This window comes from Danio aesculapii, chromosome 2 (assembly GCF_903798145.1).
Source record: "Danio aesculapii chromosome 2, fDanAes4.1, whole genome shotgun sequence".
In the NCBI taxonomy this organism is placed as follows: domain Eukaryota; kingdom Metazoa; phylum Chordata; class Actinopteri; order Cypriniformes; family Danionidae; genus Danio; species Danio aesculapii.
In genome coordinates this window covers 37,573,379-37,601,377 of record NC_079436.1, presented here as the reverse complement: position 1 = coordinate 37,601,377, position 27,999 = coordinate 37,573,379, and the positions used below count along the sequence as shown (strand labels likewise).

General features: G+C 35.9%; 3 protein-coding genes across 5 annotated transcripts in view; 2 read left to right on the top strand and 1 right to left on the bottom strand.

Annotated features, from left to right (window-relative positions):
• si:ch211-284o19.8 (protein lifeguard 1) overlaps nt 1-5,917 on the top strand; it is a 10,459-nt gene extending 4,542 nt beyond the window's left edge. For both annotated transcript variants that reach the window (XM_056467445.1, XM_056467439.1), the window contains exons 5-7: nt 3,216-3,344; nt 3,818-3,961; nt 5,728-5,917. In XM_056467445.1, the coding sequence (XP_056323420.1) occupies nt 3,216-3,344; nt 3,818-3,961; nt 5,728-5,880 (426 nt within the window). In that variant the 3' untranslated portion in view covers nt 5,881-5,917. The remainder of the gene's footprint in view (nt 1-3,215; nt 3,345-3,817; nt 3,962-5,727) is intronic.
• Nucleotides 5,918-10,728: 4,811 nt separating this feature from the next.
• On the bottom strand, nt 10,729-19,052 carry parp2 (poly (ADP-ribose) polymerase 2). 2 transcript variants are annotated; one of them, XM_056478716.1, is made up of 18 exons: nt 18,919-19,052; nt 18,555-18,642; nt 18,014-18,217; nt 17,758-17,931; nt 16,905-16,975; nt 16,722-16,772; nt 15,751-15,847; nt 15,586-15,661; nt 15,396-15,498; nt 15,145-15,298; nt 14,879-15,017; nt 14,307-14,370; nt 14,016-14,150; nt 13,772-13,899; nt 13,510-13,609; nt 13,279-13,377; nt 11,022-11,146; nt 10,729-10,933 (listed from the first exon to the last, which is right to left on the bottom strand). In XM_056478716.1, exons 2-18 carry the CDS (start codon nt 18,625-18,627, stop codon nt 10,774-10,776), a joined length of 1,953 nt encoding a protein of 650 aa, XP_056334691.1. In that variant the 5' UTR covers nt 18,628-18,642; nt 18,919-19,052; the 3' UTR covers nt 10,729-10,773. The 2 variants fall into 2 exon arrangements, with proteins under 2 accessions (XP_056334691.1, XP_056334699.1); XM_056478724.1 differs by lacking the exon at nt 18,919-19,052 and having other exon boundaries at nt 18,555-18,714.
• mettl17 (methyltransferase like 17) lies at nt 18,761-27,278 on the top strand. The gene is made up of 14 exons (XM_056478736.1): nt 18,761-19,224; nt 21,051-21,189; nt 21,651-21,800; nt 22,522-22,609; nt 22,900-22,981; nt 23,072-23,145; nt 24,386-24,480; nt 24,941-25,011; nt 25,089-25,196; nt 25,651-25,719; nt 25,830-25,880; nt 26,000-26,092; nt 26,734-26,933; nt 27,078-27,278. The coding sequence occupies exons 1-14, from the start codon at nt 19,147-19,149 to the stop codon at nt 27,172-27,174; spliced, it is 1,395 nt and encodes a 464-aa protein (XP_056334711.1). The 5' UTR covers nt 18,761-19,146; the 3' UTR covers nt 27,175-27,278.
• Nucleotides 27,279-27,999: the final 721 nt, after the last annotated feature.

Genomic DNA, 27,999 nt, shown 5'->3' with positions numbered 1-27,999 from the left:
GACTAACCTTGCTTTAGTTGCAGTGCTGATATCCTTACTTTTCCAGATGGCATTCATGCTCACCATTGCACTCCAACCAACTCTTGATTTCAGGTGTCGTGTCCCCATTTCGGTCAATCTTGGAACCAAGGAATATAAAGTCCTGTACTGTCTCAATTACTTCTTTGTGGAACTTTATGCTGCATCTTCCCTTCTCTGAGGTTGTCATCACCATTGTTTTCTTGATGTTCAGGCGTAACCTCAACTTCTCACTTTCAGGATGAGTCGCTCCAGATCTTCTCTGCTTTCAGGTGGTGTCGTCTGCATATCTAAGATTGTTAATGTTCCTGCCACCAATTTTCACTCCGTTTTCATTGTAAATATACACCTACTTTCTGACAAAAATATTAAAGGTTGTAAATATATCAAAGGTTAATTTCAAGAGTTAACACTTCAATAATGCTTGATAATAATAGCAGGTTTGGCATGCTGTCCCGGGAGAGAACCCTGAGCTTGGAGATAATTGAGCCCAGGGCTCCCGCCTGGTCAATGAGCATGTAAGGGGTACGAGATCAGCTAGTTCTCGAGAGCTCCCCTTGGTAAAGGAGGAAAGAGGGAGATGGGGTGGATAGGGGGATTCTTCAAAAAAATTAAGATGAGGGAATGATGTTAGTTGGACTTTTTATAGTGATTTTGGAATGATCCGATTGGCTTACTAATGATTACAAATGAGAGACCAGCTGCGACCAATTATATCACTTGTTTCTCTTGAAATTAGTTTCTGAAACTTCACTTAAAGCTTTGATCAGTAATATTCATTGCTAAGAGCAAGGGTTAACAATCTCTTGATTTCAGGTGTCGTGTCCCCATTTCGATCAGTCTTGGAACCAAGGAATATGAAGCCCTGTACTGTCTTGATTTCTTCATTTATGGTGCATCTTTCATTCTTGGAGGTCACTTTTTTTGATGGCCAGGCGTAACCCCACCTTCTTACTTTTTTTTGCACTTTCAGGATGAGTCTCTCCAGATCTTCTCTGCTTTGGGCCAGTAGGGTGGTGTCGTCAGGATATCTAAAATCGTTGATGTTTCTGCCGCTAATTTTTTACATTTTTTAACTTTCGTTGTAAATATAAGCCTACTTACTGATGAAAATATATCAAAGGTTGTAAATATATCAAAGGTTAAATCAGTGATCAGCAATACGCATTGCTAAGAGCTTAATTTGGAAGACTTTAGGGTGATTTTTACAAGTTAATTTCAAACAGATGTGTCTCTGTCAAAATACTTAATATTTAAAACGGTGTTACTTATGCAAAGTGCTGAGCAGGTAATCTCTACTCCTCTGACCTCAAAAGGGTTAGTGACAGGTACTAGAGGCCATGTTCTTTAGCCTCCTTGTTAGAGCAACAGACTCCCATACAAAGAATCCCAGCTCAGACTTTGACCATTACAGCCATATCACCCTGCAGCCCAAGACCGGTTACTCACTGAAGCTAAGCAGGGCTGAGCCTGGTCAGTACCTAGATGGGAGACCATATGGGGAAAACTAGGTTTCTGTTAAAAGTGGTGTTAGTGAGGCCAGCAGGGGGTGCTCAACCTGTGGTCTGTGTGAGTCCTAATGTTCCTGTAAATGTGAAGGGGACACTACACTGTCAGTGGGCGCCGTCTTTCGGATGAGACATTAATCTGAGGTCCTGACTCTCTGTGGTCACTAAAAATCCCATGGCACTTCTCGTAAAGAGTAGGGGTGTAACCCCGGTGTCCTGGCCAAAAGTCCCTCAATTGGCCCTTACCCATCATGGCCTCCTAATCATCCCCATCCACCAAATTGGCTCTTTCACAGTCTCTTCACTCCACCAATAGCTGGTGTGTGGTGAGCGCACTGGCGCCGTTGTCCTGTGGCTGCCGTCGCATCATCCAAGTGGATGCTCCACACTAGTGGTGGTGTGAAGAGATCTCCCCTCATGATTGTGAAGCACTTTGGGTGTATGGCCATACACAATAAATGCGCTATATAAATACACATTACAATAAACACCTAAACTGGCCGTGGCTTTGCACTTTCTACCCTTAAACCTTTGCACTATAAACTAGGTTGCTTCCTCCTCTTGAGTCAGCCATTGCATTTTGTAACTTCGTTATTTACTTGATGCAATGGACTGTTAGTCTGTACTTCCTCTGATGAAAGTACAGTGGCCTATAATTGTACATTGAACCACTTGTACAGTCCACCAGTCATTGCTTTAAGAGGGTTGTTTTGTTATAACTGCAGACTGTGCATTGTCTTTATCATTGTACTCTTACCAATTGAACAGGCAATAATTGGACAAGAAAGTGACTCTAGAGTAGAAAAGATATAAAAGCAGCGCTTCAAAATCTAAGTGAACAGATGCTAAAATAAACATCAAATAGTGCTAACAATATATTTAAATACTACAGAGAACTCATCATCACGATAAATAGTTGCCAATGTAATCTGGATTACTCATTGTAGATCAAGTGATTACTTTTGGATTACTTTTGACCCAAACCTGCGTATGACATAAATTTTAATGTGAAAATTCTTAATAAAAAACATTAAAAGTAATAATAAAACTTCTGTTGTTACATGCTGAAATTTGTCATATATTTTTTTTAATTGTTACTTAGAAATAATAAATATATTGATATAGTCAAGTTGTCATGCACAGTGTAAAAAAGTACTGAGTTCCACATAATTTATTCATGTTGTTCCCACTTAAATCAATTAAGTAATATTTTTTTACAAATTTAAATGGATTGAACATAAAACAATTCAGTTGTCCCTAAAAAACCCACTAGAATAGTGTTGTTTCTGATTTTAAATAATTAGTTTGAACAACCTGCAAAAGTCATTTGTGAGTGTATACTGAATCTTATGAAAATATGATGTGATTTTGTGGTTTCATCTGGTTTTACTGTTGTCCATAAATCTTTATTTTACTGCTCTTAACAAAACCTTGGTTTAATTGTTATTATATTTTAATAATAATATGGGCGAATTGATTTCCTTACTGTTTTACTACCAACATTGGTTAATATAGCAAAACAACGATTATATATGCTTACAATGGCTTAACTAAGATCACCATGTTTTTTATTTGTAGTAAAACTATGGATAATGTGTGTAATGGAGCAACTTCTCAGTTTGCATAGCAATCTTAATGTAATATAATTATACTCTTGTTTCATGTGAATGCCCTTGTTATTGCCTACAGTCATTGGTAACGCTGAGTTTATCCTACATGGTGGGAACTGTAGCCTCATATCACAACACAACTGCTGTGATCATCGCTTTAGGGTCAACTCTGGTCATCTCTTTCACTATCATCATCTTCTCTGCCCAGGTTTGTTCAATTTCATCACAAATCTAACAAACTCAGATGAATATAAATGTGAAATGAAAATGTTTATTTTGCTGGCACATATTGTTATTCTTTAGATGAACTAGTAATCCAATCAAGTCAATCCACTAAAAGAAATCTGTCTTGGTAATCTTCAATCAAATTCTGACCATTTGCTTCTGCATTTGGAGTGATGCAAGTCCTTTTGCTGATGTCAGTTTTTAACCACGCCCCTCTTACCATACAAGGAAATTATTTGCAAAAAGAAAGCCCCACCCACTACTTAATTTTCCATTTCAATTGGAAGAACTTCAGCATATTGAAAAAGCCTCAGCAACTTCCAGTTCACACAGATTTTAGGGATTAAATCTCTTCTAAATCACATTACAGAAGTTTTCAGAGCTTGTATAATATGCCTGCTCATCTTTTGGGTCATTTCTTTTTGATTTGTTGTGATTCTTTATTATTTTTTTCAGACTCGTTTGGACTTCACTATTTGTAATGGTGTTCTGCTCATACTGTCCGTCGACTTGCTCATGTTTGGATTCTTCAGCATCTTTTTCTACTCCTCTGTTCTGCAGATTGTCTACGGATGTCTGGGAGCACTTCTTTACGCTTTGGTAAAATATTATAAACGTTTACAAAAATAATGATCGCAATCCTAAACTAAGCACAAAATTTAGCAGGATAGTTCACTCATTAATGAAAATTTGCAGGTAATTTACTCACCCCCAGGGCGTCTAACATGTCTGTGAAGTTTCTTCTTCAACAGAACATTAAAGAAGTTTTTATAAAAGATTTGATTCATATTATTCAATTTCACTGGTACTTTTCACACTGTGTGTAACTCCAACTCCAGGTAATGACACGTTTTAAACCTGCAATTTGGAAGTGGTTTTAACACCTAATTTTACCCAGGCTTATGAAACTCAGCTCCAGAGCAGGCTTAGCACTTCATTTGTTGTGTTAACCCAGATTTTCTATGTGACACGGAAAAGCATTTACTTATTGCTGCTAGACACTTGACAACAAAGAAACCCAATCAGAAATTGAGCAGCGAGGTATACATCACTTCAAGAAACATTTATGGTGTAAATAGGAGCTAGCAATGAGATGTAAAGTTATGTAAAAACTTTAAAATGAAGAAATTAAAATGGTTCAGACGTCAATAGTCGACGTCCAATCAATGACGAATAAGAATGCTTACCCAGGTTTTAGTGCATGTACAGTGTAAAACGGGTGCTCAACCCTGCTCCTGGAGATCTTCCTTCCTGCTGAGTTCAGCTCCAACCCTGACCAAACACACCTGAACCAATTAATTAGGACCTGAACAGCACTGGATAATTACAAGCAGGTGTGTTTGATTAGGGTTGCAACTGAAATCTGCAGGACGGTAGATCTCCAGGAGACCTACCTGGTCACCCCTGGTGAAAAACATCTGTTAATGGATACACAAAATCAAGGACATACTTAACCAATAAGCGAGGTAAGCAGCCGCTTAGGGCTCCGGGGAATTAGGGGCACCCGACCAATGCCAAGATACCAATATTAATCATATAGCTTTTTTTATACATTTCTATCATATGTTGTAAAATCTGTCTATAACTGTTAAGATTTTAATTTTAATACTTCTTTTCTAAACCAAGGGCAGCCATTGAATAGTGGAACGTTCCATCTGTACTGCACATGTACGAGGTGTGAGCGCTTTAAATCAAAAAGTTTAAATCTAATCACAAAAATGGCTAATTAACTAAATACATTAAATACATCAGGGTGTACAAACTCTGTACTGGATGGCCGGTGTCCTGCAAAGTTTAGTTCCAACCCCAATCAGACACACCTGGGCTAGCTCATCAAACTCTTACTAAGCTTTCTAGAAACACCTGTGCAGGTGTGTTGAGGCAAGTTGGAGCTAAAATCTGCAGGACACCGGCCATCCAGGACTGAGTTTGGACACCTCTGCTTCGTGAATTTGTTTAATTTATTTGTGAATGTATTGCTTTTAATTTTACATTAGGAAGATAAAGGTTCCTTTAAATATTAAATTACATAACATTTATTTTTATATTTTGGGTTTGGGGAGAGTTATTACAACCTAACAGACCCTTCCTCCTAACCATTTCTGTTTGTTGTCATAGACGGTAGGAGGGGCATAGTGAAGTATGTTCGCCACGCTAAATACTACCTAGACAAATGTAATCACACTTCATTAGACCTGAATATTTTGTCAAGACCCATCTATATTAATTTACTTATCTGTATCTAATTTACTTTGTGTCTTCCTGACTCTCAAAGCAATTGTAGCCACTGATCCCTTTAAATGTGACATTTTCATCTGATCAGTGTTTATTTTGCTTATCAGTGGTTTTCTTTCTTTCTCCTGCAGTTTCTAGCAGTGGACTGTCAGTTGGTGATGGGCAGGCAAAAATACAGCCTCGATCCCGAAGAATACATTTTCGCCGCTCTAATTATCTACCTGGACATCATTATGATATTCCTCTACATACTTATGATCCTGGGCGGAGGCTCCAAAAATTAAACCCATATATAAACACACACACACAAACACACACACACACGTGTGTCGAGATGCTCTCCAAATCTACAGGTGACCAGCTGATCAACCGTCTGACCTCAGGTTTCATCATTTCATTCATCTGCACTGCTCCCTCTACCGGCTCAATGTCTGCTGCGTTGTGTTTGTATTGGTAAACATGCACTTCTGTTATCCATAGATAAATCACGTCGTCTACTCTTTTCTAGTTTAGTGGCAGTAAGGTTTTGGAAGTCAAATAAATGCCTTAATATTTACAGTATTTTGCATCATTAAATTAAAAACACCTCATAATGTGAATCATGAAAAGCTTTAATATGTGACTATGCTCTTTTTTGTATGCTTTAATAATATTAATAAAGCTTTTATATAAATTGTGTATGCATATTCATGACCAAATCTATTGTATTTAAATATATTATATATTAAACTTTTACCAGTGACGGGTTGCAGCCGGAAGGACATTCGCTGTGTAAAACATATGCTGGTTAAGTTGGCGGTTCATTCCGCTGTGGTGACCCCTGATGAATAAAAAGACTAAGCTGAAGAAAATAAATGAATGATATACTTTATTTTGATTATTATTCGTAATAATAATAATAATAAACAATTCCCCTTATGTGATACTATAAAAATATGAATACCTTTTAATGTATAAATTCAGACTCTGCCTCACCACAGTGCGAACTATTAACTATAAAGAAGTATGTGGGCTTGTTAATAATAACCAGTGTAACAGAGGGTGTAGCCACCTTCATGTCATTCAAAATCTGAGAGCTTTCATTTCTTCCACTGAGCACAATAGAAACACTCTAAAGAATGTCCTCACAGCTATCTTCCAAACAGTGACAGTTTACAGTTCATCGCAGCCATGTGTGTCAAGTTCCAAAAAGTACAACAAAGGGGGTGACAAGAGGACTATCAGCAATCAACTACTTAAATTTCACTCTGTTCTTCACACAAAAGGTATCATGAGAAGTCTTGGAATTTAGCGTGAAATTTAGATGTCCCTGCTGACAGATGCTGTAACTAACTATCACTAACAAACAAGCCTATTTACACTCACCAGTCACATGGCTGTCACATGTAGACACTGTTATATTAAAGTGAGCATCAGAACAGTGAACAAATGTTATTTAAGTGACTTTAAAAGAGCATGATTATTGTGCCAGATGAGCTAGTCTGAGGTTTTTTAGATCTTCATGTACATCATTTCTGGGGTTTACAGAGATAACTGGTCCAATAAAGAGAAAATATCCAGGGGGTCACAGGGGGCAATAAAGTCTCGATGCCAAAGAAGAATTTTAAACTGTTTTGAACTGATACAAAGAAACAGTAACTCAAATGAGCTCTGGTTACAGCAGCGGTTTGCAGAAGAGCAACTTTGAATCATCAAGGTAAAGCTTGAAGCAGATGAGCTACAACAGCAGAAGAAGAAAACACCAAAGACGATCCTGTCAGCTGACAACAACAATCTGAGGCTACACTTCACACAGGTCACTGAAATTATACAATGGAGGATTGGAGAAAACATTGTCTGGTGTCTTGATTTGTAGTGCAAATATTGGATAGTAGCATCAGGACTTGGAAAAAGCAAAAGTTCAGCTTGCTGCTGCTGGTGGTGTAATGGCATGGTAGGTATTTTCATGGCACAACTGGGACTGCTTTTAACCAACTGAACCATGATAAAATTTCACAGCTAAACTAAATATTGTATAAGTTGGCAGCTTCAAATGGATTTAAAAGAGTTATTATCCATATTTCAGATTTGTGTTGATTGAAAAATGGTGTAGTCCAAACACTGGTCATGAGCACTTTAATTCAATTCTTTAACTTAAATTATTTTCATGTTCACCAAAATGATTATCCCTCAAAGTAAAGTGTATATTCTTTAAAGTTGCTGTTCAACCAGTTATTCAAGCCCAACTTGGATTCACGTGCAGTTAAACACGTCTGCCTCAACCAATCTTAGACAAATGTCAAATTCCCTCACTCAAAAGTTGAATTTTCATTGACAGTAATGAACAGAAAAACAAGCCACTGTGTTTTCAATATTATTATAATTCTTTAAGCTTGAATATCACTTTCCATAAATTTAACAGTCATTATAAGAGCAAACATGGATCATTTATTGCAGATTTTCAAATGAAAAGAAACAAAAGCAGCCAGACTTTGGTCATATTTTAACCAAAGCTCTTGTACATTTTCCTTGCATGTTTGCACTTGTTAACATGTGCAGCCTGGTAATTGCATGTGACTTAAGTTCCTGCCAGTTGATGAGTGAGAAAAGGAATAAAATGGTGCTAAAATAGCCTAACCATAGCAATATATAAATGTGTGAAACAATGCGATAATATGGTATCGAAAACTAACATTTTGATACATAGAAACTAAAAAGCGACAAAGTCTCTGATAATCCATGCCTTAGACCAATAAATATATACAGTTGAAGTCAGAATTATAAGCCCCGCTTTGAATTTCTTTCTTTTTATAAATGTATCCCAAATTATATTTAACAGAGCAAGAAATCTTCACAGTATGTCTGATAATATTGTTTCTTCTGGAGAAAGTCTTATTTGTTTTATTTCGGCTAGAATAAAAGCAGTTTTTAATTTTTTTAAAAACATTTTAAAGGTCAAAATTATTAGCCCCTTTAAGCTATATTTTTTTCGATAGTCTACAGAACAAACCATCGTTATACAATAACTTGCCTAATTACCCTAACCTGCCTAGTTAACCTTATAAACCTAATTAAGCCTTTAATTGTCACTTTAATCTGTATAGAAGTGTCTTGAAAAATATCTAGTCAAATATTATTTACTGTTATCATGACAAAGATCAAATAAATTATTAGTTATTAGAAATGAGTTATTAAAACTATTATGTGTAGAAATGTGTTGAGAAAATCTTCTCTCCGTTAAACAGAAATTGGGGGAAAAGATAATAAAAGATAATAATTCTGACTACAACTGTATTCAAAAAAGTCCCTGACTTTCAATGTTTGTAATAAAACTTTTAAAATTCAATATTGCAAAAATTCCATGATCTGTGGAAATCCTGGTCAACTCTTTATGATTACATTTAGAAATTATGTAAATGATATTCTGTAGAGCTCTTTTTGAGCCTTTTCTAATTATAATTAAAGATGACAGAAACAAGAAACCACCCAGCATAAAAGAGCGCGCCAGACCCCTTTTGTTTCTGTTGTTCGTCTGCTGTGTTATTGTGTTGCGTTTAAAGAAAACCTAACTTTAACCTAACTTTACCTAACTGTGTATTCTGTTGTTGCCCATTTCTGTGTGTTCATTAGGGCGGTGCAATTAATCGAAATCCAATCGCAAGTTCAAACGCTGCGATTAGCTAAAAATCACAAGAGCAATATGGAATACATTTATGTATGTATTATTTAATTTCTCCCACCCAGAGCAAACGTGTGACTGTCGTCTGTGTGCGAGTCTTACAAGCCAAATGAGTGAGCACACGTTCATTCTGCTCAATCAGAACTTTTCAATCTGCCTGTCATCAGCCATGTTTGCTGAGTGTTCCATATTTTTAAAATTATTATTAAAATTTTTGTTTGTATAATAAACTAAACTATCTCCCTAATTTGAGATGAACTCGTCTACAGAAAGGTAAGGTCATTTTATTCGTATTTAAAAAATAAATTAGAATAAATGCTGGATTAAAGTTAATATCTTTTCAGTTGATTTTTAAATAACAAACACTGCATTTTAGCAGTAAGAAACTACAATACAGATTATTGAGCTGAAGTTTGACTACAAAATTAAATCACAAATCAAAATGACAAAAATCGCAAGTCAAAAAAATTGCAATTAGATAATTTCCCCAAAATCGCAAAGCCCTAGTGTTTTTATCGTACCGTTCCACTTCTCAATTTTGTTCATTTATGTTGTTTGCGAGGCTCGGACGAAGCGGACAGGTAAGGAGGTCACGAGACATAGTTTGCAACAAGTATGATTACTCTTGTGTTTAGTACATTAGGTTGGGGCAGAGCGTCACCTCTTGTACTTTTAGACAGATAAAGTAAGATAGTTAGGATACTTGGAAGACTTCTTCATGTGTTTATTTATATTGTTTCCATTTATTTAGTTAGTTCGATGTTTCTGGAGAGTTGGATATTGTTTGGGTTTTGTTCTTTTCTTTTCTTTAGCGCCGCCCTTTTGCCAGCTCTCCTGTTTTCCCCCATCTTTGTGTTTGTTCCAATATTGTACACATTGATAAATAGCATATTTTTGCATTAGCTTTTTCTCATTATTAATTAATTCATTGTTTTTGTTTACTCAGGGAATTTTAAATAAAAGTCACAGTTTTTGGTATTTCTGCTTTGGTTGTCTTTTGCACTTCATTCACTGTGTATATAAATGTATTTTTAACTGTACTTTAAATGTCAAATCCCATTCACCTAGAATAACATCAGGGGTTTGTAACAATTATATAATATCCATTTACACTGACAAAGGGTGGTCCGATACTATTGAATAAAGCCTATTAAAACACACCAAAGATTATTTAAAATCGGCGTGTGCAAAACACAACATTCCATGAAGCCTTCTATTGAATAATGAATTTAGAATGATCTTTCTCCTCTTATACTCGTATTAATTTTGATTTTTTGTTTCTTATTTATAATATTAAAAACATTAAAATCACAGTATATCAGTAGAAAATATCATTTTATTTTGATTAATTCATTCATTTCTGTGTCCCATATCAGGCATATTCAGGTTGCTTTAAAAAGTTAAAACAGACATTAATGTTACAATATGCACATTTTTTTCTGGAGCTAAACACTACATAACTACAGGTTTTATCCTTCACCTCAAACTGTTCAGACTGTCAGTGTCCAAAATGTGAAGCTCACCACAGTGAAGAGAAGTTAAACTGAACTCTCAGGAGGTACTTCATCTGGATCTGAGCAGGGTTATAAACAATGTACTCATTATAAAGGAGAGAGTATCCTCCTTTCTGGCCCACACCAGTCTTCACAGAGGGTCCCATGGGCACAGTCACACCGTTCCTTGAGAGACAACAGAAGAAAACGTCACTATAGTACTAAGTATGCAATTGTGTAAAATCTAAAGTTAAAAACTGAAATGCAGACTCACAATGCAACTGATTTTTTGGGGTCTGGTGCAGTTTGGCCCAGACCTTTTGTGCTATGCTTTCCAGAAGGCAGTTGGTCGGCATTGTAATCTGCGTCCAAAAGTTCATTACTATCCCCAAGGGCAACCTGTGGTAGGAAAAGTACACAAAATGACACTTCAGCAGCCACGTTATTTTAAAATAGCAGTTAGGGATGGGGTGTTGTTCACACTTTTAGCTATTTTGGTTTGTTTGGTCCCGGTTCACTTAATGTTCACACAGCCATGCTTAAAAGTGAACCTAAAGATATTAAACAAATCTTTTCTGATGTAACAGAACTGACCGTCCCAAACAATGTTGTGTGATGATGGTTAAATGTGCTCGCCAAATGTGTGTAAATGCTGTATTTTAATCAGCTGAGAGTAATAAAATCAGAAATTCCTCTGTCATGCACAAAAATTAAGATCTGCAGTAATGAGATGTATTTATAATCACTGTATGAAACTCTGCAACTTTAATGAGAAAAAATTTGTTTTGCTGAATTGTTTGGTCCTTTTTGTGGTCATATCTTGTGGCACCACATCCTGTTATCTCAGAGGAAGTGGACCGATATTCTTGGTCTGCTTGTTTTTTATGCATCATGGTTTAAAAGGCAGCATTCAGACTTATTTAAAAAAAAGACACTAACTGTTCTTTTCTTTTTACCATATTTTCAAGTAATTTTGAAGTAAAATATGTTAATCATCTGAAATGCGCTGTTACTTATTTCAAAGGGACTTATACAATACAATTAATGTAATGCAAGCAAAAGTGTATACATTTAGATTTCTATTAAATCAGAGAGAAACTTCAGTACTTTCAGATTTGCTTTAAATAAAATTGACGAGTATAATAACTTTATACTGAAATCCACTATAACTTCAGTTTGTTTATGCTTAATTTTCCTCATTTACTCAATTATATGTAAATGAATTGTGGAGAGTTCACGGATCTAAAATACATTTTTATAACATTTGTAATTAGGGGTGTGACGAGACGCTTACTCCACGAGACGAGACATGAGATTGGGTGTTTAGAGGAACGAGACAAGATGAGATTTTTACACTATTTTTACAACTATTTAGGTACTTTTTAATCAACTTGTAATAAATGTTAAATTTACTTATTTTTTTATGAATTCTATGCAGTAAAGCAAACACTGCACAATATTTTGCTAATATACAGTATGATTGGAAAATGTTGTTCATGTATATTTTTTAATATTTGCTAATATATGAATGGAAAACAGATTTTTATTTAACTAAAAAACAAAATTTCACAAAATGCAAAAAATTTAGATGCTTTTTAAAATCATCTTGTAATGAATGTTTATTTTACTTCTATTTTTATGAATTATGCCATAAAGAACAAGAAACACTGCAAAATATTTTGCTACAAACTCTGCTGACTGTCTTTTTCCCTGTACAATTTCACATGAGAAATCGAACTTCTTTTTTCCCCCCAGACAACATAAGTGTGTTCGTTGATAATGATGATGACAGGTGTGTGTCTCTAGGAGTTCACCGTGTGTGCACGCACTCATAGGAAATCTCAAGAGGTGTGTGTCTGTGTTCCTTTATTAACTTGTCAGGTGCAGAAAATAGTGTCAAAAAAACGAGTGTATATGGCTTACCCTGTCACAAAATGTGGCTAAAAGTACTACATGACGGTAATAGTTTGATTACAGTTTTTCGATTTGTGTTTATGATGATTATGACTTTAAGCATATTTAAAATGTTATTTTAATGTTATAATTTGTGTGGTGGCAGTTGTAGCAGCCTTTGCTTTGGATGCGGCAACCTCTGAAGTCCGGTGAAAAAAAAGTGTTTACGTCACACCCGCCCAAGCAAACGAGTAAAGCACAGAGGCAGCCCGGGTTGCCAGGTTTGTGCAAATCACTTGATGTGTGGTTCAAATCAAATCCTGCCTCCAATCTTTAGCGTTAAATTCACCCTCACTCTCTAACTTTTCATCTCAATGAGAAATCTTGTCGTGATTAAGCCTTGCGAGATCTCATAGCCCAAGATCTCGTCACACCCCTACTTGTAATCTTTTTTTTTTGCTTTACTAAGGTCTACCAATAGTCCATTTTACATTATTTCTAAATTAAATCATAAAATGTGACCTGCATCATATATTAAGTTCAGTTGTGTACGTGTAAATTCCAAAGTATCAGGGCTTCCACAAAAATATTATGCAATCCTGAGAGCAGATCTGCGGTTTAGATACTACAAAACAAACCTCGCTCAGCAACAGGAGTCCCTGGTTGTTCTTCTGACTGGCAAAGCAGTAATTGGCACTTTTGGATGACATGTCTGCGAAATAGATCCCCTTACCGAACTAGAAAGAGTGGAAAAATAAAAGAAAACTTGAGTGGGTTGGAGATTTTGTTGTCTGTTAACCTTGTAAAGAATCAAATCATGGTAATCTAACACACAAAGACTCTTTTATTTATATATGCGTGACTCTCACCATGTATCCGGTCACAGGAGCCTCTGCAGGGGCCACTCGCAGACCCTGACTCAGGATCCCCACCCAGTTTGTCAGACGAGAGCCGTGCCACAGGAGCATCCTGCATCCACATACACACAAAAACAACTTGAACTACATTCAAATATATGGCAATATTATTTGAATACAGAAAAGCCACGCATTAATCTAGAGTCTAAGGGAGTTTCTGTTTACAGAGCATTAGATAAGCCATAAAGTGTAATTGATGCAGGTGGTTTAATACCTGTTTTGCAGCTCAGAGTTGAAGCTGTCCTTCTCGCCCTCTCGTTCCACAGCAAAGACATCCAGAATAGTCATTGTGTAGTCAGTATGGGTGGGTGCATGGGTAGACTTGAGATATGTCTCTATAACCTTTATAAAAGAAAGACAGTGTTTGCTTAAAGATGTGCAAAATTATATTTTTAGACTGTTTTTACATCCCACTGAATATATATCAATATCAATAAAAGACATCTTGTATATTGTACCTTGTACTCCTTGCTGTCAGAATCCAGTGGTTGCAGTTGGCAGTTTAGAGAGTGATACTGTCTGTCTAAAGGATGCTCGTCACTCTGAACATTAGACTGAACCATTTTAACCGCTATCTGAATGTCACTTAGTGTCTACAAAACAGAATACAATGACATTTTTGCTATGAGTGTGTACTTGTACAATTGACTAAAAACACAAATCTATCAGAAAACTGTGAAATATAATTGGCCAAATCCCAGCTATTTTCCCCAATAAAAAAAAAAAGAGCAGCGATTAGAATGACAAACCTCGAGCAAAGAAATTTTCTCCTTCAGCTCCTCCTCTGAGCGAATTATAGGTGGTGTCCGCAACCTAAATGAAGATCAACTGGTCAGACAAACATAAATGAACACATAGACTCTGGTAAATGTCAAATCTGTCATAGTGGCCATTACAGGGATAGTTCAACCAGAAATAAAAATTCTGTCATCATTTACTCATTTCAAACCCGTTTGAGTTTCTTGAACACTAAAGAAGATATACTGAAGAATACAGCCTGACTTCTTTTTATAACATTCTTCATAATATATTGCTTTGTGTTCAAAAGAAAAAGAAAAGAAATTCAAAAGTTTGAAACCATTTGAGATTGAATAAATAGTTAAAGCTATTTACACCAAGTCCTGTTTTTTTTTTTTTTTTTTTTTTTATTATTATTATTTTTTTATAAGTAATCTTATGTTCATCTAGGTTGCATTAATTTGATAAAAAATTTTTTTTAAAGTGTACAGAAAATAAAGTGTATGTGTTTGATGAATTAATGCGTATGTTCTGAATAAAGCTATTTATTTCTGCTCCCAGGCTAATCAATAGTGCGCCTTACCCAAAATCATGAGGGATGCGGGTGTAAAACTGATTGCATGCGTCCAAAAGCTCCTTGTTACTCCCTTTCTTCTTCAAACACTCCTCAATTCTTTTCAATGAGGCATAGCCAGCACGAATTTGCTCTGCTGTTAGTTTTCCTGCAGGAATAATAAAATCAGATCATCCATTTCATTTGCAATTTATTTTATTATTAAATATTTCTGTTGTTTGTGTTAAACATCATGATAAAGAATGTGAAAGATTCATTGAAATCTGTATACACACCGAGCGGGGCTTTTTTGGTGTCAAACTTCATCTCCAGCACACACTCCTCCATGGCTTTGAGGTCACAAATGAGCTCTAGGAGAGACTGGACCTTGCTGTGCAGTTGGCAGGGCTTTTTTTGAGTAGCAGAGGGAACCACAGCTTTATCCACCTCCTGTTGAATGAAACAATTAGGTCTAGTAAAGAGATGAATGAAACATAAATGCAATGCAATGGATCATTTGTTATAGTGAAAACAAGTGTCTTCATACCTTGTCTTCAGTGCTGTAGTCCATAAATACCATGTCATATTTTCCTGCAACTTTCTCAAAACTTGCTCTATGCTCCCACTCATTCTTGGTCTTGTCAAAAAATCTGAATGCAAGCACTTTAAAATCAGTTCCACTACTCGTGTATAATATGAGGAAATAATGAAGATATTCAAATAAAAGGTAAGCGTACTTCTTTTTGAAGGTGTCTTTGGCCTGTGCTAGATTTGCCCCACAGCTAACCAGATTGTTCTGTCCTACTTTGCCCACTAAAGAAACAAAAACAACATGGATGATAAAAAGTCATGATAACGAGTGTCAGTTTTGTAAAGAGCATCTGAGGGGTTTCTGCACGTACCTCGTCCCCACCTCAACCACACACTGTAGGCCTTTGCACTGTCATCTTCAAGAAGCTGGATCAGATAATATTTATTATTGTTGAACTGGAGATTAGTCTGTAACAAAAGTTATAAACAAAAACATCACACAGTGCAATTTTATTTTGCACATATTTAATATTTTAAATTGTCATTCAAAAAGCTGCTATTTAAAATTTAACAAATAATCCCTGAAAATATATAATAATATAAAAAATATTTAGTTTCCAAAACTGATGGAATTTTTTTTTTTTATTGAACATTATTGATTTTGAACTTTATACACGACAAAGCCCGAGATCCACCCAACAAAAAAGCAAAATGAAAATAAAAACAGTAATACTGCAATAATAGGTACATAATCAGGACTAAAACATATCTGATACAGTCTCTCTTATATTTAACCAAAATTTTAGCTTTCTTATTGGCTCCATTTATTTTGGCTGTGATGTATTCCAAACTAATAATATCCAGTACGTAGAGCCTCCAAAAAAGATCAACAGGAGCAGATGGATCCAGCCATATTTTTAGAACCGTTTTTTTTTTTTTGCAGCAGTCAGAACAACTGACAAAATCCTTCACTGATGGAATTTCTTAAAAGAAATTTCACCTAGGTTGCATTTATTTGATCAAAAAAATACTACATTTAAAACAGAAAGTGATAAGAAACACAATGTGGGATAAGAACTACAAACAATTTTGATTTCTAAAAAAAAGGATCGTATAGTGTGACTGCTTAAAATTCAGACTTAGATCAGAGATGTATACTACGTTTTAAAGACATCAAAAATTAAAGCACTTTTAACTGAACTAAAATGTCAAATTATTAATGTTTTTGCTCTATTTTTATTGTATAAACGCAGCCTTTTTGTGTATGAACGTTATCTTCAAAAACTCTTAATCTTAGGAACCCAAAACTTTTGAACAGTAATGTAAAGTCTTCATTAATCACCTGATTGAGCATAACATCATACACATCAGCACCCTCGTTGTAGACGTGTGCCTGTGGATAACAAAAGCAAATTCAGTCAAGAAATGGAAATAACGTCTATGAGAAGATGAAAATGGTTTTTTTTTTTTAAAGGCAAATACTTTACAGCAATTTCACTGTGACCAAATAAGACATGGCAATTACCTTTCCCAATTTAGCCTTGCATTCTGGATCAACAGGGGCTTTGCCCTTCATAACCAGTGTCTTCACAACCTCTTCATGAAAGCATGAGAAAAAAAACAAAAACAACAGTTAAAGTCAATCTAAAGCACATGTAACATAATGTGATGCATTTTTAAACAGGACAAATAGTCGCAATTAAGGTCTGATTTCTTTAAAAATCAGCAATCTTCACTGCCTGTGAGATATACGATATGAAGAGTCTCAGATTGGAACAGAAGCACTGCATTAAATTCCATTTCCCTCCGCCATGTCTTAAAAATATGAGTTTATTTTACCCCAGTATTTTCAATGGAATTTCTGCGCTAGCCTGTTGCTACTGACGGCGCTAGTGGTTACAACAGTCTTTCATCTCGTTTTACGCTTGAACAACTAAACGAATGCTTAAGTCTATTTTACTGAATGTATTGTAGTTACATTATAACATTGATGCTGTGAAAACAACCTTGTGAAATTAAAAATAGTCACATTAAGCTTTCACCAGAAGTTTATTGCGGGCTATAAAACTCTACCTGTGCAAATAGTCCATTGCCGCAGATTTCACAGAAATTTTGCCAAGACACTACTCACTGTTTTCCATTAAACAACATTATATTCACACATAGAATGTAATCATCTGGTGTGTGATAAGTCAACTTTGTGATATTCAGTTTGGACAAAAATATAGAATATTCCCTGACTTTCAATGTCTGGAATGGACCTTTTAAAAATCCATGATATTCCAGAGATTCCATGACCTTTGGGAACCCTGTATAAGAGGCATACTCTCATTTTGACTGAAGAGAGATTGCTAAAATTAATTTGAGGCAAGTATCACCTTCACATTCTTCTTTTACCACAGGTTTGGCTTTGTTCGCTTTCTGACTCCTCCCTTCATTGCGTCTTTTCTTGGAAACGGGCTGCTCCTCTTCCTCCTCTTTTTCTTCTTTAATCTGAACAATTCCTGCTACTCCTTTATTACCATTCAGAGCATTCCCTTCAATCAGATCTTCTGCAATGCAACAAATGAGCTGCTGTTAGTTTCCTGTGCCAGAAGCTTATTCAGCATCACATACAGAAGCACACAGACATACCTGACTTCACTTTCTGAAGGCGTATTTTTCGTTTGTACTTGCTGACAGTATTGGTCTGAGTCATTTGCACAAGATCCACTACGTAACCAGGTCCAAGCCCCAACGAAACAGACTTTTCACCAGCCTGCTTTGCTGCATCCAGCTGTTCGCAGACCTCTGGAGGATACGGTTCCCATTCACCTTCATCTCCTTTCCACTGCCAAACTAAAAAAAGAAATATGAAAATCTTAAAGGACAACTGCATCACAACTATCATTTATTTATGTTTTAATGCCATATCAGCAGCATTGGCTATATTCATGGCCACATTGGTAATACATATTCAATACATAATATAGAAAGAAGTTTCTTGATAAACTCAAAGTGATTTAATGGTTAAAAACAATCATGCTGGGGTGGCTATGGTGTACATTTATACATATTTACTTGGAAAAGCAGTAAATGTGAATGTGCAGAGCTTCAGTGTATGACTACAAGTCTTAAAATGCTGATTGTGTAACTTTGGGTTGTTTTGGCATGTTCAGAGAAAGCGAATTCATACCCGTCTTCGCCTCTGAAGCTTCACTGCCTGAATCTGCCACAGACTTGTCCCGGCAACTCCTTGTTCGTCGCATGTTCCCGGAAAACAGCTAAAATTGGGAGGAAACGTTAAAAGAGGAAACATTTCCTGTGTATTGCACTTTAGCAGTGAACGTATAGGTGTGACGTCAAATTCCTAGTTATGTAGTTAGGAGGTGGCGAATTATGACCTGAGTCACCATAGTGATGGATCCACTTCCTAAATACAACGTAGCCAGGAATTTTGCGGCAAAACACGTGTCGGAGAACAAAACAATGGATAATGTTACGCTTTATCTCGCCTAAATGTAAATAATGATAAGATTTAAATAGTTTTCAACACTTACCTCAGATTTCAGACCGCGACTGTGTTTTAAATGGCGCGAAAAGTATAACAGCGCCGGACCTCTTGTCTAGGAACCAATTGGTCGGTTTGTTTCTACACGGATTTATTTTGAAGTCGGTAAAACGACTGCTTGAGCATGCGTCTGTACATAGTGACCGATGTTACTATGTTGTGTAGTCTTTAAAGTAGAATTTTATTTGCACGCAGGTTTAATAAACAAGAATAAAGCATGAATTTACTGGGAAGTCGAGTGCTTGTGAAATGTTCAAGGTGTCATGTGGCTTTGTGTTTGAAAGAAGCGATACGGGTGAGTATATCAGTCAAAAACATTTACATTATAAAATAGCGGAGGGAGAGTAGTCTGAATTGGGTTCTAGCATGTTATGCTAGCTCACACATCGCACTCATTCGCCAGCCGCGAGTGTTTCCAATGCTGCGCGCGTCGCATCAGTTGATACGCTGAAAGTGTGCGAGCATCAACGTCTGCTGCGAGAATTGCGCGCGTGACCCGAGTTTCTGTGCGCTCGCTCATCATTCAGATGATGTCCTGCTAGGACAGCGAGGGGCTCCTGTCTCAGACCTTCCCCGAGGTGATGATGAGTGACAGGCACTCAGTAGGTGACCTCTACAGTGAGCTTCCTTCCGCTTGAGACTAATGTCAGAATAGTCTGATATATATAGGGCGGGATCATGGCTAGTCATTTCGATGATGGTGAGAGAAGTATAAATAATTTAATTAATTTGGCAATCATTTGGAATGATTATTTTGTGTGTGAAATTATTGAAATTATATGAAGACCTAAATTATTACCTGAGAAAATGTTTTTTGTCAACTAAATGTATTGTATGAATGGTTTAAACACTGTCAAATGTTTAGAGAAGGAGAACGTGTTCATTGATCTGCAGTGATTGGTTAAATTTGTGATTGGTCATGAATGTGGCCACTTGATGATGAATGCCAGGCACAATTGCTACCGAATAAATACCAAATTAGCTCAATTTAAAACCAATATTTCCCCTAAATGCTCATTTTGTACTAAAATGACAAAACACTAAATCATTTATTTTGGGAGTGTGATTACTGTTAAGTGTTTTGGATTGACTTTTCCAATTCCATTAAACAATTCTTATTTCCAAACTTTTGTATATCCCCCAAAATTGTATTCTTTCTATTCCTACTCTCCGAACTTAGATCATTCTCATTGTACATTTATTATTAATTCATAGCTTTTTTCTGACTAAATTTTACATCCATAAATGTAATTTTTCAAATAAACACCCTTATTTTTATTTTCAGAAATGATTTTGATTAATATGTGAACTCATTAAAGGACTCTAGTAATTATATTGCATGTAAAACTCTTGGTGTAAATCATTTCAACTTGTTTAATTTGCTGGAATTTTATTTTTGTAACCCATTTTTGTAAATGTTCTTTCTTGTATGATTAAAAAAAATGAATGCCAGCCATTTCAATAAAAGCACTTTCTTAAAAGCATAGAGCAATAGTAGTTAAAACTTTACATAAAATAAATAAGAAAATTAAAACTAATGAAAGTATTAATAAAACTATATTACTTAGCAAATTATTTTGGCAAATTATAAGGCAAAATATGTAAGATCTTAATCCAAATTCCTCTAGAACAGTGTTATATATTTTGCTGACTTATACACTTCCATTATACCAAGTTTTTTGAAGAATATTCAACTCAGGAAAAATAAGCAATTTTAACAAATGACACGGACTATGTCCAGTGCTGCCATGCTACTGAAATCATACACCCTCGATTTTCACTGTTGTTTTATAGAAAATACGGAAACACCAAAGATGCTTAATATGCTGTGCATTTTATTAGACTGCACGGAGTAGCTTTATAACAAAAACATCAGATGTATTTAATATATAACATGTATATGCTCATCCTTATTTCTTATTCACACAAAAGAAGATAATTTGAAGAATGTTAGAAATCGTTAACCATTGACTTCCATAGTAGAAGCAACAAACGCTATAGCCAGAACTACCTGACTGTAGTTCTGCCCAAAAGATACCCTTCAACCACTAAACATTACTCAAATTCATCAATATTATGTGATACTGAATAAGTCAAATGTGTTTCTCGTTGTCTTGAAAGTGTCAGAGTTCTGCAGCACCGCTGGAACAGGCCGACTACCTGAATGGTGCTCCTCACAGAAAACACCCGGGTGTTACAAACCTGAAAACAGTGCGACTGCCGGAGCAACTGCAGCTAGCAGCACAGTCCGTCTTACAGAGTGAGTAACCAGTGATCTGCCAGCCTCAATAATAATGATTTTGTGTTCTGAATGGGTGACACTGTGGCTCAATATGTAGCACTGTTGCCTCAAAGCAAGAAGGTCGCTTGTTCAAATCCCGGCTGGGTCAGTTGGCATTTCTGTGGGGAGTTTGCATGTTCTCCCCATGTTCACGTGAGTTTCCTCCGGGTGCTCCTGTTTCCCCCACAGTCCAAAGACATGCGCTATAGGTGAATTGGGTTAACTAAATTGACCGTAGTGTATGTGTTTGATTGAGTGTGTATGGGTGTTTCCATGTACTGGGTTGCAGCTGGAAGTTGGCGGTTCCTTCCGCTGTGGAGATCCCTGATGAATAAAGAGACTGAGCAGAAGGAGAATGAATGAATGTGTTCAGAATTAACCTGTAAGTCACATATGGTTAGTTCAGTGTGTTTAATATGCTTGTTTTATTTGATATGTAGGGGCAGATGTAAAAAGTCTGACGGAAAGGGCACAAAAACTCTCCAACTTCCTCTGGAGCAGGAAGCGAGTGATAGAATCCTCACAGCTCAGGGAAAAAGCCATCTTTCTGGAGAGGAAGTTTTTGAAGGAAGAGAGAGATGTCAATGAAAGTGAGTTATTGATAAAGGACAAAATAGAGAAATATCAACACTGTGATTTAAAGGAACACTCTACTTTTTTTGAAAATAGGATCATTTTACAAGTCTCCTTCAGTTTCACAGCTAAGTTTTACCATTTTTAAATCCATTCAGGTGATCTCCAGGTATAGCAGGAGCACATTTAGCTTAGCATAAGTCATTGAATTCAATTAGACCATTAGCATCTTGCACAAATAATTCAAAAAAAGAGTTTTGATACATTTCTATTTAAAACTTGACACTTCTGTAGTTACATTGTGTACTAAGACTGACGGAAAATGAAAAGTTTCTATTTTCTAGGCTGATATGGCTACGAACTATACTCTTATTCCAGTGTAATAATCAAGGAACTTTGCTGCAGGTACAATGATATTATGCAGCACCTAAAAAGTGCCCAGCTAGGTAACTACAGAATGTTTGAGCTTTAAATAGGAAAATTACCAAACTCTTTTGTGATTTCTTTTTTTTTTTTTTTTTTGGAGCAAGATGCTAATGGTCTAATCCGACTGAATGATTTATGCTAAGCTAAGCTACACTAAAAAACTAAAAGTGCTCCCGCCAGATCTGAAGATCGGCTGAATGAATTAAAAAATCGTAAAACTCGAATATTTAACTCTAGGTTACTTATAAAATGAGCTTATTTCCCAAAAAAGGTGGAGCGTTCCTTTAAACAGTGCTTAAATATTTCCTTCAGATGATATCGACCACAAGTTAGAAGCTCGGATAAGAAAGAAAGTATTATCTGAACTGCGAAGAACAACATACCACAGAGCTGCCCTAAGGTACACTATCATTTGTTTTCACAGAATGGAATGTTTGTGTGTTTTATTGCAGTGTTTCTCTACCACTTTTCTGGAGGACCACCAGCTCGGCACATTTTCCATGTCTCCTTAACCAAACACACCTGATTCAGATCATCAGCTCATTAGCAGAGATTGAAAAACTGAGTGTGACAGACAATGGAGACATCTAAAACATGCAGTGTTGGTGGTCCTCCAGGAACATGGTTGAGAAACACTATTTTAATGAATGACTAAGGATTGATTTCTCTGGTGTGGTTGTGTGTTTCAAGGTACAATGAAGATCTTGGGTTGGTGTATATGGTTGCTAGACTAGCAGGTGGTTATGCTGCTGTTCTCAGAGCTCTAAATGAGGTAGTTTAATACATACAGCGCATTAACACTATTTCACTTTGTATCACTACTGTACATTTTGTTCTGATGTCTGTCTGATATGCATCTTAGATTAAGAAGAGAGATCCCTCATTTGTACCCTATTCTCTCTTGGACTTTGGATCAGGACTTGGAACAGGTACTTGGTGAGTTTGATGTAGATATGAATATTTTTAGTATTTATTTTTTTATTATTTATTTTTAGTATTTATTTATAATGGCAAATTATTTTCTTCCTGTTTACAAGGAATACATTTTAAGTTTGTCTTTCAATTGACTTAATTCTCTGGAGAATGATCAGTTTACACACAGACAACCTCCGTGAGCAAGAGGATCCCAAGATAAGAATAGATCAGAATTAGATACGAACTTCTCTGCAGCTCCTTAACTTTTAAACAACCAGTAAATCACACATAGCTGTAATAGCCCAACAATAATAATGCATTTGATCTTTACTTTAGCAAAACCTTAATCAATTTATAATATCAATATATAATTGTCAATCATCAAGATATGATCATGAATATTAAACATTTCCATCACATATTATAAAGGGGCTTATAAATATTATATTACTGATTGATATATTTAATGGTAGTAAGCAACTTGCTATGAAAGATACTTGTGGGATTTATGGTTTTATACAAAGGCTGTAAGTTTGTTTGATCACACTTTACAATAAAGTTTCATTAGTTAATGTATTTACTAACATGAAGTAATATTCAGCATTTATTAATAATCAAAGTTCAACATACTAATGCATTAATCCAAAGTCACGTTTGTAGACATTAGTTAATGCACGGTAAGTTAACACGAACTAACTTTATTTCAATGAACTGACATTAACAACGATGAATAAATACTGTAATTAATATACTGTTAATTGTTTGGTCATGTTAGTAAACACACACACTAACACTAATCAATGCAATCTTACTGTAAAGTGTTACTGTTTGTTTATTAAAATACAAAGTAAAAGAATGAAGACGATTCTAGATCTAATTCTAGTTAGGAGGTTATCATTTTGAGCAGGTTCAAAATAATATTTATTAAAATATGCACACATTCACTTTTATTTGCCTACTAAATATGTTAAAAATGCTAAACTTTTCTTGTCTCACAAGTCATGTAAACGATAGCATATTATCAATTAAATTTGGTGAAATTGAAGGGGGGAAAATGAGTATCAATGAATTGCATGAGCAACAGACTCTTCCTAATTTAATATGATTGTCATCTCAATCATTTTGACGAGCACTGTTGAAAGGCAGACCATCCTACAATGTACCTATTAAATCTTTAATTTAATGAAGGGATTTGTCCCTGTTTATATCTATTGTACTAATAATGGCCCTGACTTATCCTGTATTTTATCATTTCATTCAGGGCAGCACACACGCTCTGGGGAGACTCTCTGAAGGAGTATGTGTGTGTGGACAGCTCTGGAGACATGAACACCTTGGCAGAACAGCTTCTTCTAGGTAAGATCATTCCAACCCAGGCTGATTCTGAAAATGTCCTGCTATATACATCTCTGGAGAGCGGCAAATACATCCCAGGAGCTACGTTTTTTTTGCAGTTTTTTTTTTTTCACGAATCCTGCTGTTCTCGCGTAAATCCACCAGAGGCTGTGTCATGGTCATGGTCAACTCCTCTCTGTGTCGAGCTACTGGACAAACTGCTAACAGCGGGAAAGCCGTCCATACGGAGGTAAGCGGTCAGCTGGTAAGCGGAAAAAGGAATGTCATCATACCACCCGTAGCGTTTGTTTTAAAGATGGAATCCAGCCATTTATAGCTCTGACTACATAATTCGCGAACTCCAGAAATGTTTAAAGGGCTACGTTTTCAGAATGAGCCTATGTTGGATCATTCAGCAGAACCAGAAAAACAGTGTTTAATTGAGGATATACATATAAAAATGTTTGTTTGTTCCAAACAGAGGGCAGTGAGGGGAATAATCCAGCAATCAAACAAGTATATTTCCGCCAGTTCCTCCCCGTTTCTCCTAAGGTATCTTTACCTCTATCATTAATTGATCTGCCTAATTGATGTTAATCTGAATAAACTAAAGTCTTTTCTTTCAACAGGTACAGTTTGATCTTGTAGTAGCCGCTTTCTCTTTATCAGAACTGGCCACTCTGGATGAGCGACTGAATGTTATTTCAACACTTTGGAGAAAAACCAACTCCTACCTTGTGAGTGATGATGCTGACATTTTTTATTTACTTTTACTGTCTTGCAAATGTTTATATTGTTAACTCTTTATGAAAATGAGAGTTTTATTATTCTAAAAGTGTTAGTTTGGAAAATTTATTACTATTATTTTAAAGACAATTCTATTACAAATATATTGGCTAAACTATGATTAGTGTAGCAATCCTATGGTTAATATGCAAGTACTGTGCCTTACTAGAACTAAAAATACCATGGCAATTTCTTAAAGGTTAAAAAACTATTGAAAATAATTTTTTTATTCAGATCCGGGGGGAAGTTGGCGGTTCATTCCGCTGTGGCGACCCCGAATTAATAAAGGGACTAAGCCGAAAAGAAAAAAAAAATCTGGGGGGAAAATTCTAATTAAATGGTGTGTAAACTATTGTTATTGTGATAATTGCTGTTTCCTAATGCAGTTCTTGGTATTTTGTACAGGTTTTGGTGGAGAATGGAACCAAGGAAGGTCATCAAATCCTTATGGAAGCCAGAGATGCTATACTAAAGGTTGAACAGATTTTTTTTGTTGTTAAAACATGATTTTCCATTTGAATGGTAGTAATAAAACGTATGCATCCTTCAGAAGTACCTAAAAGTGTCTGTTTTTTCTGCTATAGAGAGAAGATGAGATACTGCATGATCCGAGGAGACCATCTATATTTGCTCCTGTGCGTTAAAACATTAAAATAATATATTTCTGAAGTTTATTCTTATTTTTTACCTTTAACGTGATATATTGAAGTGTTTTATGCTGACATTGTCATCTTTATGGTTTCAATTTGAACAGTGCACGCATGAGCTGACGTGTCCTAAGTTAATCAGGCAACCTGTGGAACCATGTAACTTCTTCCAGTTCTACTATTCTCTGCATTTATCACGGGTAAGTCCACAAATTTAATTTCTGTATTGTGACAATCACCTTGAATGATTGAATTTCAGTTCAGTTGTTATCATGGCATGGTATTATATTAGATATTTAAATAGTAGTTAAAAAGATAGTTCACCCAAAAAGGAAAGTTTACTCTCCGTTTACTCCCCCTCGAATGGTTATAAACGAGTTTCTTTCTTCTGTTGAACACAAATGAAGATATTTTGAAGAAAGCTGAAAGCCTGTAATCGTTGGCTTTCATAGTAGGAAAACAAACACTGTGCAAGTCAATGGTTCATCAAACAGTTTTGAAACAAGTAAAAGATAAGTAAATGATGACACAATTCTGATTTTGGGGGAGAACTATCACTTTAACATGATAGTTTATGAAAAAATAAGTATTAAAAATGTATACAGGCCAAACTAAATCAATACCTATGGCTCCTGGCGATACACTGATATCTTATTAAACATAACCAGATTCCACAAACAGTCTTAAATGTATTCATGGGAGAATGGGACACATTTTTGTCGTGTCACATACCGATCAATACACATTTTTGGGTGAACTAGGCCTTTATGGGTAAATTAAAAATCGTATTTATTAAATATTCCTCTTTTCTTTATCGCTCTATATGAATCAATCATTACAGAGCCAGGAAAGGCAGCAGGAGAGGTTCAGTTACCTGATAGTATCCCGTTCAGAGGGAGAGAAGCCTCAGAAAGCTGAACACTGGGACATGGCCAGAGTGATCGCACAAGTCCATCGCCGACCCAGACACGTTCAGTGCCAGCTGTGCTGCGTAAATGGAGAACTCAAACAACTCGCTGTGACGGCCCGTCGTCACGGAAAGTAAGGGACTCTTCTCTATAATAGATCTCTGCTTTTTTGATTTTCAGTGAATGACCTTCACTTGTATTGATTCTAATGCAGGTTATGCAGGTGCAGTTCATACTGGTAGTTGGAATAAGGAATTTGTATTGTCTATTTTAACAGGGACATGTACAGATGTGCTCGTAACAGCGACTGGGGAGATCTGCTGCCAATCCTTCATAAAGAAGATGATGACACTATTACTGATGAGACCGAATGAGACCTTCTGCAGGAAATCTGTTCATGCAGCGTGTGTGCAGTAAAGTTGTTTTGTATAAATATATTGCTTGTTTGCAAATAAAATAGTTCTTCTATGCAACAGGATTTCCAAATGTCAATGTCCAAATGTTTTCATGTTATTTTTGTTTTTACGTTAAAAAGTTATCCCAACAGAGGTTAATAGGAATTTTTAAAGTCTACATGAACCGGAAGCTGCGACTGTTTTTTTTTTTTTTTTTTGTATCGTGATGCAGTTTCTGGAGAAACGGAATATTAAATGAGAAAACAGCGGGCGTGGCTTTTTTTTTTTTTTTTTTTTTTTTTTGCTGTGAGCTAAGTGGATGGTGGATGTTTCATTCAGAAAGGTCGGGAAAAGGGTTTGGGGAGAGTTATAACCTAACAGACTCCTGGGGTTTGTTCATCTTACCTTGCTTAAATGATCTAAGATGATTTGACAGATCCTGGATCTGTTAATCTTGATAACTGATCTCTGGCTAATTTGGTTCTTCAAACAAGTTCGCGAATCAGATTAAAATGTCTGGATGAACTGAACTGAGATCGCTGTGTGTGTTGTGAAGGAAAGATCTATCGATCCTCGAAATCATGATCAGCAATGAAACGATTGGCTGTCGGCACAGCAGCAGAATGACATCATCTGATTAATATTCAATTATTGTTGTGAGCAAAATTACATAAAATTAGCAGTAAACAGTTTGTTGAATATGATATGCAATAACTTTCCACATTCGTTGTGAGCTGCAGGCTTCACACTTTCATGTGTCAAAAGTATTCATTATGCATTTCAATGCATATCAATATATTTAGT